The sequence below is a fragment of the Podarcis erhardii genome (genome assembly GCF_964252035.2).
Source record: "Podarcis erhardii genome assembly, chromosome: 8".
Taxonomy (NCBI): Eukaryota; Metazoa; Chordata; class Lepidosauria; order Squamata; family Lacertidae; genus Podarcis; species Podarcis erhardii.
Window position 1 is genome coordinate 80,441,502 of NC_138499.1, and position 13,740 is coordinate 80,455,241.

At 37.3% G+C, this 13,740-nt stretch overlaps 1 protein-coding gene across 6 annotated transcripts in view; it reads left to right on the forward strand.

The window, feature by feature from the left end:
* LOC309348015 (catenin delta-2) overlaps positions 1-13,740 on the forward strand; it is a 226,711-nt gene that overhangs the window by 37,758 nt on the left and 175,213 nt on the right. For 3 of the 6 annotated variants that reach the window (XM_081873002.1, XM_081873005.1, XM_081873003.1), the window contains exon 3: positions 2,202-2,270. The exons of the other annotated variants lie outside the window; for them this stretch is intronic. In XM_081873002.1, the coding sequence (XP_081729128.1) occupies positions 2,202-2,270 (69 nt within the window). The remainder of the gene's footprint in view (positions 1-2,201; positions 2,271-13,740) is intronic. 6 annotated transcript variants of the gene reach the window in all.

The window sequence follows — 13,740 nt, forward strand, 5'->3', positions numbered from 1 at the left end:
GCCTTTCAGCAACCTGAAACAGACACAAAAAGAGCTGGCCGCTTTTCAGTGGTTCCCGAGCCAAATTCAATTTACACGAGTCTGATGATTTAAATTTTAATGGGTTGATATATGCAGATTGGCTGTGAGTGGAAGAGTAATGTGAGAAAGGGACTCGGTTCTTTCGAAGTCATGGCGAATCCTGAAGTTATCTGGTACGCCAGAGAGAGCAGTGCAGAGTTATCAAGATTTCATCTCAGAGCCACTGGAGCCATTAAAAGTCCATCCTTCTGATGGTGCCAGATAATTTATCCCAGTGCCATTATATGATATGTAGTTTTCTAGACCATGAAGTGGTTCTTTTTTTGAGTCGAGAACAGTGAGTTAAAGGGAAAATACCTTCAATGCAGAATATTTAAAATCAAAGTGACATATTCCCTTTCATTTCTTGAATAATTTGAGAGAAATGTGTGATTACCGTATGTATGCTTGGTCATATATTCACTTGGTTTGGAAAATAAACATTGAGATTCAGTTTAGTAGCTCTGTAGTAGTGACTAATGCAGGGAATCGTCATTCTGTCCCTAACCACATCCAAATCTCTCAGCTATCAGTCACATATCCTGGGAAATTTTGTATCATGAAAGTGCATTTAAAGGATTTTTGTACCACCCCCCACACGCACTTGGTCCCACACCCCACAGCGCAAGGATAAAATTAATATTCCTGTACCCATACATTTTTTGCCGCCAAGGGTTAAAACAGTTTAGAGGCTGTATTAAAAAAAAACAGTTCCTAAAAATAATGTGAAACTACATAAAATGTGTAGTTTTACCCTTGCAGTCAGAGCCAGGACACTATTTGGTATAAAAGTGTTTTATTTCTAAGTGATACTAGGTTATCCTGCCATGTGAAGAAAGGTTTGTGGTGGAAAAGGGACCATAAAGTGTTTTATGGAACTTTCTAATTTTTTAAAAAATGCAATTCAATTAAAATTGAATGTGATCGTTGAATCCAAACAACCCCAAGAAAAATGAGGCTTGCTCGACATTTGCAGGAGACCTGACCCCTAAACTGCAGAATGTGGGTTTCAGTCAAGATGGCCTCATCTGGTATCATTTTCACATAACCATGAATTATGGTACGCTGTACAGTACCAAGTGAATTTTGAGATTTGGTTGATATAAAAAATGTTTGGTGGGATTTATTGGCTTTCCCTTACATAAAAAAGGAAATGTACAGAATTATTTTTTATTTGACCTTGTTGGTTGTCTGAATATCCACTTTGTCTCTTTTCCGTTACCTGTTGTTTGACATTTAGTGAGATATTTTTATATCCCTTGGATACGGAAGAGCTTTGATCATGCTAGGAAAGCAGATTACAGCAGACTGATCTATAGGCTTCTTGGACATGTGTGCACATTGACCTCCAATACATGCAGGAGTTTGTTTAATCACTGCAGCATCTAAGGTAGTTCTGTGTGCATATTATTGGATCTGTCTGTGCACATGTGTGCACACGCATGTACACACACACATGTGGCGGTGGTGGATTATATCCAACATTGCAGGGAAAGGGCAAGCTATGCTTGCTGGACTCTCCACACATTAGACTTTGTTTAGACCTTGGGATCGCAGTCTAGAGCTTTGTTCTGTTCTGTCAATTTAGAGGTTTACCTAAAGTGACTTCTCCTCCATCAAAGGACTGGTGCATTCAGTTTGTTGTGTTCAGGTTTTTACTCAATATTAAATGTCTAGTTGCAGCTATTAAAACTGGACAGAAGACTTCTTTTCTATATATGTTGTACTTTTGAACATTATCTTCTTTCTGTCAACCTTACTGTCCAAACAATGGTCTGACACTGAACAAACCACATTGATAAAATCATCACAAATGTTACCTTTATTTCTGCTTATGACAGGTTTGCTTCTAGTACCTGTACAGTAAAATTCATAGCCACTGCAAAAATGGAAAGGTGAATAGTGTCTTAAATGTGGAGGACTCATTTGAAACCATATACTGTATATGTATTTTTGCCCCAATAAGTTAAAACGATGCAAAGAAGCTCAACTGCCTTATTTGTTTAAAATATAACAACACTTGTTACAACTAATTTTAATTGCAACTCCTATATTAGAAGTGCACATTCTTCTCTTAATGACTGATTGAACCAGTGTATTTGTTTTTTTCTGCTAACTTCCACAATTCTGTTCCTCTCCAGATCTTTCATGAACCCTTTTACCTGGATGAAGGTTGCCTCCAATAAGATTTCAAATACGCATTCAAATGTGTATGTACTTGAATGATTGATTCATTTCTAACACATTTTTAAGAGGTCAGGTTGCAATAGGATCCCACTTGCACAGTGCATCACATCCCAATTGACGTACGCATGTAGGCCTACTTTTTTTACTACATATTAATTGACCCGACTGTACTGATATACTCCTTCCTCAAGTAGTTCAAAGCACGGTAAAAATACTTTAAAAATAATGCTAAGACCCAAAGGGTTGTATACATTGCACACAGTGAAGCTTTTCAGGCTCCCTTTCATCACAGTAACTCCTTGCATGCACACACCAATTTTTATTTTTATTTTTATTTTTATTTCTTAAGATCAGGAACTTATCTGGGGTGGCAGCTCTGGAGTATTAGGGGTTGGGTGCTGAAACACCTGATCTTTTCTTTCTAATTTTATACAAACAGAAAAGGAAAAAAGCATTAGACAATGTAAGCTCTGCCCAGCTACGACCAAAAGCCTTGTTTAAGCAGTACAATTTTCACTTGTCTGCAGAAGCTTTAGTAATAATGTCCTGCAATTTATGTAGGACTGTTGTAATGTCAACAAGTATTCTGGTTGTTTTAAAGTTTTGGTTTGTAAACCCTAGAGGTTTAAAACAGTGGATATAAATATATGCAGGATTTGGTAATTGAAGAACTTTTTTCTTCAAAGGGCATAATCATTTGGCACTATATGGAGCACTGATTTTTTTTTTTAAGAATTCATTTGTGTATGCTTGCAAATTATTACAACATTTGTGATTTTCACGCTGTGTATGTTGTATTCCAGGGTCCAGTATCATTCATCATGTTAAATTTTAAAATATGTGATACAAAAAATGTTTATTTAAAAAAAAAGCTTCTGGAATGATTGGCAGTATTTCTTTATTTATTCAGTAGCATAAATGGCATGGCACTTCACAGTGGTAAAACACAGATAGTATAAGTTTGGATAAAAGGGAGGACAATCTGGGATTGAGGAGGAAACAAATTCCGTTGCATACAATGTATTTGTATATGGAAATTCTACTTAATGAATACAGTGGTGCCTCGCAAGACGAAAAGAATCCGTCCCGCGAGTCTCTTCGTCTAGCGGTTTTTTCGTCTTGTGAAGCAAGCCCATTGACGGCTTAGCAGATTAGCGGATAAGTGGCTTAGTGGCTTAGAAAGGGGGGGGGAGGAAAAAAACCCCGCAGGAACTCGCAAGACATTTTCGTGTTGCGAAGCAAGCCCATAGGAAATTCGTTTTGCGAAGCACCTCCAAAACGGAAAACTCTTTCGTCTAGCGGGTTTTCCGTCTTGCGAGGCGTTTGTCTTGCGGGGCACCACTGTATCTCCCAAGTCTGTCAAGTACAAGAAGGACCTCCTATGGAAAGGATGGCATGTGAGCCATTGAGTCATTTACAAGGCCAAAATTGACAAAAACCTATCCGAGCTGGATTGCCTAAAGAAAAGGAAATGGAAAGAGAAAGGGGAATGGATTTATGAATCTGCAATCTAAAGCACATTTTCCAATGGACTGCAACTTGTGGCACTGAGGAGGTGGTAACCAAATACCACCTGGTACATGGACATAATAGTGCTACTCAGGGCCACGCTAGACTTCATACTGATCACACCGTAAATGCTTCTGTGATAATTTATTTGTTTATTTTTGTAATAAACAGCACTTACAGAGGAGTGAGCCAAGCTGGACTGTGGACACTTTCATCCTGTGATATTTAGGTGTATTCTTTACATTGGGACCTTGGTGGGGTCAAATGTTTAAAGTCCTCCCACACGACAGATACAAAGTAGTGTCTACTTTTGTTCCTGGACTTCTTTGTTTGTGGAAAGCGACACACAAATCAAATAAAGAACTGTTTTTCTTTTAAAAACCTCACATAGGCTAAACTTTACTGAGGGCCTATCTGCAAAAAATCTAGTTGCCCATCCAGCCAAGATCTAGTGCTGCAAATTTCAGCAAATTCATTCTTAGATGGGGGACTGTGAGATAAGAGTTTGTTGATTCTATCCTGGAACAGTCCGAGAAGCCTTTCTCAAACTGAGTGCCACCTTGGCACTTGGTTAACAGGCTATACAGGTAAGTAGTGGAGTCATGAATGACATAACATCTGCCCAACATAGTTATTTACCCAAAACGGTTTTAGAGCTTGCTAAACATGCATTTAGATGTGGTCTCTGATTTTCAGTTGTGATTGAAATAAATAGTTTTCTGCAAGTCACTTATCAGGTACACTTTTGTAGCAGCATCTCTGAAATATTTTACGACTAGATTGTTTCTTTTCCTCATACTGATTGCACTAGGATAGCGTATGTCACCTTGTTTTGGAATGTACTTTGATTGTAACAAAACTAATGACTTCATTAATTTCAACACAGCCACATGAAGGTCGAATTAATCTCATTTACTAAGAACTCTCAGTTCTTGCGGTTCAGCCTCAATTATGAATTTGTTTCAGATTTTAGATCATTTTTTAAAAATGGTGTGTGGGTTTGGTTTAGTTTTTTTAAAGGGAATACTGAAATTTACCAAACAAAAACAACCCTGAAGCATCTCTGCCTTCTTGCTTCTAGTCTGATTTGTAATGTATGTTAAGATATACATAATTACTTGTCTTGACAGAGTAATTCAATAAGACAGTGATATAATAAAACTGTTTCTTATTCAAAGAGAAAAAAATCAGTGATTGCTTAGACCTGTCAAACTGAAGAACAGATTGCAGGTGATAGAGACAGGAGTTTGTATTCTAACTCAATTTTTAGTGTGATATCTGGCTAGGATATAAACATATTCATATATTTCCAGGGCACCAACTGAAAGTAGTAGAATTTGTGTGTTAATTCCTAACTGGGAGTCATCAACCCAGTACCCATGGGCTTTCAATGATGCCCTCAGGCAGGGCTTTCATTTTCATCTTTTTAATAAAAAAACAAACCAATTATCTAATTGTCTTGGACTGGTTAAACACAAAGGTTAAACAACTTGCCAGCCAGCATGAATTAATTTTTATCTTCGACTATGCATGTTTATGGCTGGCTGTAGCAATTCAGAATTGTTCTTGGATACAGCTATATATATATATATTAACAAATCAACAACAGCACACCATCACCAGACAAGGTAACAACCAAAGCTTAACAGTCTCTGGGGGAAAAAGATTTTTCAAACTACACACACACACACACACACACACACACAATGACTAGATTGTTCAATATCTGACCCATTTCACATTTCTGTCTCATTTCTTTTTCTGTTCTTTTGGAGGCAGCAGCCATTTTTGCGCTAGGCTGCAAAACCAGGGTCAGCCATTTTCTGGCTGGTGCCCTCAGCAACTTCTCATAGTTCCCAATGTACCCCCAGCCCCCCCCCAAATGGTGACCACTGTCCTGGACCCCTCGTCTTAGCCTCATGCATGCATATATAGTAACTAGAGTTTAGAGAGTAGTAGAAAGTTGCAGGATCACATGCATCTTTCCCTTTCTTTTGCAGATTTCTCTGCCCTACTCTTGCGGGGCAATTATATGCAATTGCCATCAAGACATCTAAGTACGTCCATAAATTCACTTCAACCAATCTGATTAAAGTCAGCTTCTCATTTTCTCTTGGACTGGTGATGGCCAAATGTAATTTTGGTGCATTTTTGATGCATTCAAAATTTGTTGGGTTTGTGAGGAGAAAGCTCACATGAATGGATACCCCCCCCCCCTTCTCTCGCTATATATATGTGTGTGTGTGTGTGTGTGTGTACACACACACACACATATTCAAAAGTATGCACATAGCAAGCTTAATATTGGGGAAAGCAGATTTATCTATAAGAATTTTATTTTCCCCAGGAAGGGAGCATTCCACCATACAAGTATTTACCTGGATGTTGAGTATTACGACTGAAATATAAATTGACTTCTCCAAACTAGATTTGAAATGGGTAGAAATTATGCACAAGAGCATAGCGTATGCACCATCTTGGACTCTAAACTTGGCTAATTATATATCTGAATTTTTGGTTCATAAGTTAAATTCCCAATAATTTTAGAGCCCTTGAAGTCAAAAAGATTCCACATAAGAATTTCTTGCCATATCAAATCACCATTCTAACAATCAGTGTTGTCCAATAGTTTTTGTTTATTTATTTAGTACACAGATATTATTCTGGTCTCTACCGTGATGGTGAGCCAAGCTACTAAGTCATATAATCATTTAGAATTTATTCTAATTTCTTAATCGCTGACACAAAATTAGTGATGCTTTTCCTGATGGAGGGTAGCCTGAGATGAAATGCACTGAGTTTTAAAAATGTATTTAGAACCGTCTTTGTAAACTACTTGATGCAATTGCTGTTATGATGGTATGGCCCTTTTCAGCATATTATATGATTTGCTTGTTAGCATAGCTATTCAGTTGTGCACAATGTGCTAGTCAAGAGCCATTGTTAATAGTGATTTATAATCCTGTAAATAGTACCAATTAAAAGTTATAATCGAACAGTTGCTGGTACCAGTAAACTCTACTCAGGTAGTGTTTAACATGAATTTTTAAATAATTAATTTCAAATTAATTAAAAATAGCCTTCTCAATAAGTGAGAGGATTCACAAAAATAAATGATACTTATTTTCCCTCCCATTGCAGTGTTAGAAAGAAAGAAAGTAGGGTTTTGTTTTTGTTTTGTTTTTTAAAAAGGAAAGGCCATATAATGCAGGGTAGAACATTTTGTTAATTTTTAGCAAAGAAGACTGGGTTATCAGTTCACCGGTTTATGTGTCTAGCAGCAAATGATGTTATGCTTTATAATACCATTTATAATTAAATGTGTACTGAGTGACCATGAACAATTCATTATATCTCACTCTTAAATTTTTGGGTGCCATTTGATTTAGGCGTTCTCTGAATTTTGTAGAAGCTTCATTTTGTAATTCCAGTAAGAATTATAACTACACCCACGTCCCACTAATAGAATGCTTGTTGTCTGAAATTTCAGTTATCTGAAAACAAAGAATCTTACCTGAACCTCACCACACAATTGGCTGATTCAAATATCCAAACAGCCAGAATTTGTCCACTGCCTTACTTATTTGAGTTTTGCTGATCAGTGGCAGCCATTTTGGGCAGAAACCATGGAGGAGGGGGAGAGATCAGAGAAATCACAGATTAGAAATGTTCCCATAGAAAATAATGCAAATCATCAGCTCCTTATGCAAACGCTTGTCTAACGAACAATTTCCTGGGAATACACTGTGTTTGGAAAGCAGAACCTGTGTGTACTGTATCAGCTGTTGATAAAATAGCTGCTTTATTTTACTTTGCCTCATTGCTAATTTGGAGTATTTAAAACAAAATTAAAAAATTCCTTCCAGTAGCACCTTAAAGACCAACTAAGTTAGTTCTAGGTATGAGCTTTCGTGTGCATGCACACTTCTTCAGATACACTGAAACATGCACACGAAAGCTCATACCTAGAACTAACTTAGTTGGTCTTTAAGGTGCTACTGGAAGGAATTTTTTTATTTTGTTTTGACTATGGCAGACCAACACGGCTACCTATCTGTAATTGGAGTATTTAGTTGTATTTGGCATATCGAAGCCTTCATGATGGGACAGGCTAGAAATTTTAAATAACTAAACCTGTATTTGGGCTCACAATTCTTTCGTAACTACAGCAGAAGATGAATGTCTAACCTATTTTTCAGTTTGCTATAGCTGCCTTTCATTCACAAGGAAAAGAAGTCAAATAATTATTCTGCTATCAATCTTGTCTACTTTCCAAGATACTTAGTCTTCTTTGAACCAACTCAGCTTCTTTGTTCTAGTCCAACGTAAATATTCTGAGTTATTTGCTGCAAGCTTGAAGATTTTACCACTCTGATCCATTCAACAAACAAACAAACAAACAAACAAACAAGCAAACGGCATAACTGAATAGCAATATGGTCAGAAGTTGTTTTGTCTGTTATGTTATTCTAATATCAGGGGATAAGTTTGCTGATTCTGCTTAAAGTGACTTCGCTTTACAGCTCTTTAAGAATGTTTTAAAGCACCATAATAATAATAATAATAATAATAATAATAATAATAATAATGTTATAAATATGATATTTAACATTTACCGTGGCAATAAAGAAATCCAAAAACACCATTCCAAAGGTGAGAGGCTTTTCTGTAGTCTCCCCCCCCCCATAAAATAAATCTTCCAAACGTGGTTTAAATAGCTAATAGTTACATGACAAAGAGCAACATTTTATACCGTATTCTGTGTGCTTAATGGTCCGTATGAGCTTTCAGGGGAAAGGATTAACTTAAATTCTTGGACTTTCAGTTATGAATGCACAGATAACTAGTTAGGAAAACTGCTGATAATGTATCACTCATGCACCTCTCAGGTGAAAAACAACATGTTTATAGAAGGATGTTTGCTCTCTTTGTCCTATTACACAGTTATGAACATCAGGTTCTTAATAAATATTATCTTCCCCAAGTTAAGAGAATTAAAATCAACAACTATTGAATGCTTTCCACTGGATAACACACTCTCGGTGACTACTTAAGCTCCGAAAAATGGTATCTCAGATTGATTGCAGAAAAACTGAAGCTCAGGTCAATTCTTTTGCAATTTATGTGACTTATAAAACCAGTTCTTTCAAATGCTACTCAGTCAGGAATGCTATTTCAAAATAATTCAGAATGTATTCTCCATTAAAGAGATCGGGCTGTAAAACATATGAGTTCAAAGGATATAAACTGCCTGTGAGAGGAGTCTCCATTCTCCCATAAAATGATGATGGAGCCTATAGATATGGAATCTAGTTGGCTTTACACTTAGCTGATATTTTTGAAAGGAAAACATTAAACACACGGAAGCCTTATTGATTTAAGTCAGCGTGGTAACAGCTTTTTTGAGGGGAAACCAGGACTAAAATTGGGTTACTTGTCTCAGGTAGAGTAAAGATGCTGACTGACGAATCTCTCAGGTGGGTGCATTTATTTACCTAGCTTAGCAGCTCTAGTAAGTAGTCTTGTTGCCTGCAAGTGTAAGTTGCCAGTCATGGGGATGGAACATTGACAGCAATTCCTTTTGCCAGAATAGTACAGACATCCTGAGCACAGTTGCTATATCCACACCTCAGTCTGTGAGAAAAATAAGCAATGATAGAAACATATTATTAAAAGATAAACTGCTTTGGTTAAAAAAAAGTCTCAAAATAAAATATTAATACCTCAGAAGATTTACCAAATGGATTGGCTGCTGTTGTTAAGCTTTGGGTTCACTACTAGCATACAGTACAGTGGTACCTTGGGTTAAGTACTTAATTTGTTCCGTAGGTCCGTACTTAACCTGAAACTGTTCTTAACCTGAAGCACCATTTTAGCTAATGGGGCCTCCTGCTGCTGCCGTGCCGCCGGAGCACGATTTCTGTTCTCATCCTGAAGCAAAGTTCTTAACCAGAAGCACTATTTCTGGGTTAGCGGAGTCTGTAACCTGAAGCGTATGTAACCTGAGGTACCACTGTATAGGACATTATTCTCCAAGTACAGTCCTACCTCGGGTTAAAGACGCTTCGGGTTAAATCTTTTCAGGTTGCGTCCCGCAGCGACCCAGAAGTAACAGAACAGGTTACTTCCGGGTTTCGCTGCATGCGCAGATGCTCAAAATGACGTCATGCGCAGAAGCGGCAAATTGTGACTCACGCACGCAGATCCCATTCTCAACCAGAGGTACCACTGTACACAAAAATAGGGAGGAAACAGCCCAATGAGGAATGAGATACTAACCAAGTGAGGCAAAACAACAACAACAACCCAACAACCCTGGAAACTAGGGCCAAGGGGGGTGGGAAAGATTATTTCAGCTGACTGGCTGGTAAAACCCTGTACATATTCTGCCTGGGAACAAACATGCCAGGCAGATCAACCATTTCTCCCTTTCTTAACTGGCAATATGAGGCTGAGATGTTGTGGTTTTCCTAGTGTCTCTGCTTTGTTAGTGTATGGCTGAGCCAGGATTTGAAACCCTGACTCTCAGATTAAAGAACCCCAAGGAGGATGTTCAGATCACACCCTTAACCGATGAAACGATCTTCTGGAGAAAAGAAGTGTTTTTTCCTTTAATCTGGCTTTTCCCTCACATGTAGACAGAACGCAAGAGGCCTCAAGTTAAACCTTCAGAATAAACTCTTAGAGGACATTTCACTCATGCAACATAAGCGATACCCCCTCTTGGATGATGATGTTGATGATGATGATGATGATGATTTATTTATACCCCACCCATCTGGGCGGCTTCCAACAAAACATTAAAATACAATAACCTATTAAACATTAAAAGCTTCCCTGAAGAGGGCTGCCTTTAGATGTCTTCTAAAAGTTTGGTAGTTATTTTTCTCTTTGACATCTGGTGCGTTCCACAGGGCGGGTGCCACTACTGAGAAGGCCCTTGAATAACATTGTTGGGTAATTGCATGAGAGGGTTGTCAATTTAATGTCTTCTTCAAGTTATCAAGTGATAACTGGGAATGATGTTGGACTTTCCTCCTTGCAAATTGGAAGGGGAAGTGCAAGTAACTACCACTGTCTGTTCTAATTTTAAAATTTCTAAAGTGGAGTTTTTGCATCTCCCTCTATCATGAGATGTGCAATTTCCTAATCTTGGACAGTGATGTGACACGTTCTACGCATCATTGGTTCCTCACAAAGCTGACACCTCTGCTTGCTACTTATATATATTTTTCTTTTTTCCCTGCCCTGTTTACCCACAGTTTCATTCCTGCCATATTATGCTGTGTGTTGAGTCTGTTTACTAGCTCAGTTCTCATTTAATTCAGTCTAGAGCTCCAGAAAAGCATATTGGAGTTCCATAAGCAATATCTTTGTTTAAATGAAATCATAGCTGACACAGAAAGATGGTGCCTAGAGCTAAAGGGACAAGACTGATAAGAGTTGAGAGTTGTAAGTCTTGGTATTAAGTGAGAAAATTTAATACTTGGTTGCTTTACATGATCAAAGTACTGTGTTAACACCAATTCCATATTTCAGAGGACAACTTTGTAAGATAACTAAATGATAACACAAGCGTGGGTGGTTTTTTCGCGGGGGGGGGGAATTAACTTCTGCTCAGCTCAGTGTTGGATATGTATGCATAATTCAGTACCACCTGTATATTTATAAAATGTCCACAGCAGTCTATTGTAATCATAAATCCCCAAGTTACTGGGTAATCTTTTGGTTATATGGGACTGAGTGTAGAGGTTAAAAAAGAATGACTATTCCTACGAGTAGGGTTTCTTTTTTTGTTCCAGGCAAAGATGTACTTTAATTTTAAAAAAGCAATTATAAAGTCCATTGATTTCAGTGGACAATAAAACACTATTTTTATTGTTATTTGGTGGCAATTGGTATTAAAATATACCAATATAAACTTTACTAGATAGTATTTCCTTTTCATTGGTTTTCTTTTTTAGTAGATCAGGTGTATGAACAATTTCTCTGTGTGGTTAGTTTAAAGTATTAGTATACGGGGGAATTCCTGTTTACGTGGGAGTTTTGTTCCCAGCCATTTTGCGGGAAAGTCCCATCCGGTTCGGTCTGCCCCATTTTGCCCTTGCCCCCTTTCAGTGCTGAAAACAGTGTCCCTTGGCTATTCAAACAAAATTGATTGTCCAGAAGTAGATGTTAAACAATACATTCAACATTTTCCCAATTGTTCTAGTGCAAGGGTTATATACCTCATCTGTTGTCCCTGCAAAAAGAAATATATAGGAGAGAAACAACTGGAGCTGTGAAAATTAGGATTAACGAACATAGATCCAGAATTAGACAGGGGAACAGAGAGATTCTCTTAGTAGAGCATCTTTTAAACGTGGGACATAAAGACACTGATGTCAGATTTAGTGTTATCGAACTAGTTACACCATCACCACATGCCCCTATAGATATTGTTCATAGATTGCTGCAAAGGGAAGCTTTTTACATCTACCGTTTAAAGACAATTATCCTTTCAGGTCTAAATTCACACCTTCACCTGTGTTCTTATTTTTAAAGTTTGTCTCATAAGATCAATACAGTACATCGTAATTTGCTTTGCTAATGTCCTGTTTAAGAGAATAATAATAAATAAAATTTTATTTATATCCCGCCCTCCCCAGCCGAAGCCGGGCTCAGAGCGGCTAACAACAATAAAATGATACACATTCTAAAATCATTTCCCTCCATGGGTATTTGCATATTGGCTATTTGGCAACATGCTTAGTATGAATGACAACAGTATACCTTTAAGGTATATTTCAGGTACAGGCAATTAACCTTGTGTGCTAGTACAACTGAGATACTGTAGGATTTGGCATTAAGATCAGGGCATCAGGAAAGTTTTTTTTCTCCAATGAGGCTTGTATTATCCTAAGATTGGTAAGCAATAGCTAGTCATGTGCTTTATTATCTCAGGTGATTATATTATGACCATAGTAGCTTTTGGAGTATTTTTTGATATAACATATTAATTATTGGCTTGTGTGTTTGGCCTTACTGCAATACGTATATACACTGATGAAGAATGGACTTGAAAATGAGTTTTATGCTAGCTACCCTGTTTTTGCTCAATAGCAAAAAAAATATATTTAAAAAATCGCTTAACTCTGGTAGACATTTTGAAAATAGTTACCTATATTTCATTTATGCATTTTTGTTTGACACAATGAATTCGAGGAAAATAGAATTTTGTTTCTGGTTTGTTTGTTTGTTTGTTTGTTTTTGTTTTGGTTACTTATAAGGAAAGAATGACCTCACTGTGAGTAAAAAGGTGTTATAATTTGTCTCAATAAAATGGAATATAATTTTGTTGCAGTACAGTCTGTGGTACTATGACCTACAGTGTAAAGGAGAAAAAGCTAGAAGTTAATAAGAAAGTAGCCGTTATTGTGATGTGAAAAGCAGGGACAGGGGTGGATTTGTGGAGTTTAAATATTGGCAATAAAGCTAGTCTTGCGTCAGAAACTTGTATTCATCATGTCCTGTTTTATTAGATGGAAGAGAAAGGAACTCATGCTGTAGATGCACTTGAAAATGGTAACACTGTTCAACGTCAGCCATGCAAGAGGCATCCCCATTTTTTTAGCAATGCTTGGCTGAAAGCCGCATTTTTACCTGACACCAAAACACCATTATAGGTGCTGATTGCACCTATAACTATATATTTTTTTTCTTTTTGGTTGCTAGCATGTATATAGTTACCCCAGTGTAACAAATTTGTTTGCATCAGCCAGAAACCATCTAATTTTGAAATCATGTGAGTCAGATACTGTCTTAAAAATTCTGGAATTCATCTATCCCTAGGTGTATTGCATAAGGGGCAATAAAGAATACCATGCACAATAAATGTGATCTGGCCTATAATCCAACACACAAAGAATCTCACTTGTCATCCTGTTAATAAATTTGCTGGTTAGATATTCTTTGGGCTTTATTTGAAATCTGAGCAGAGTGACT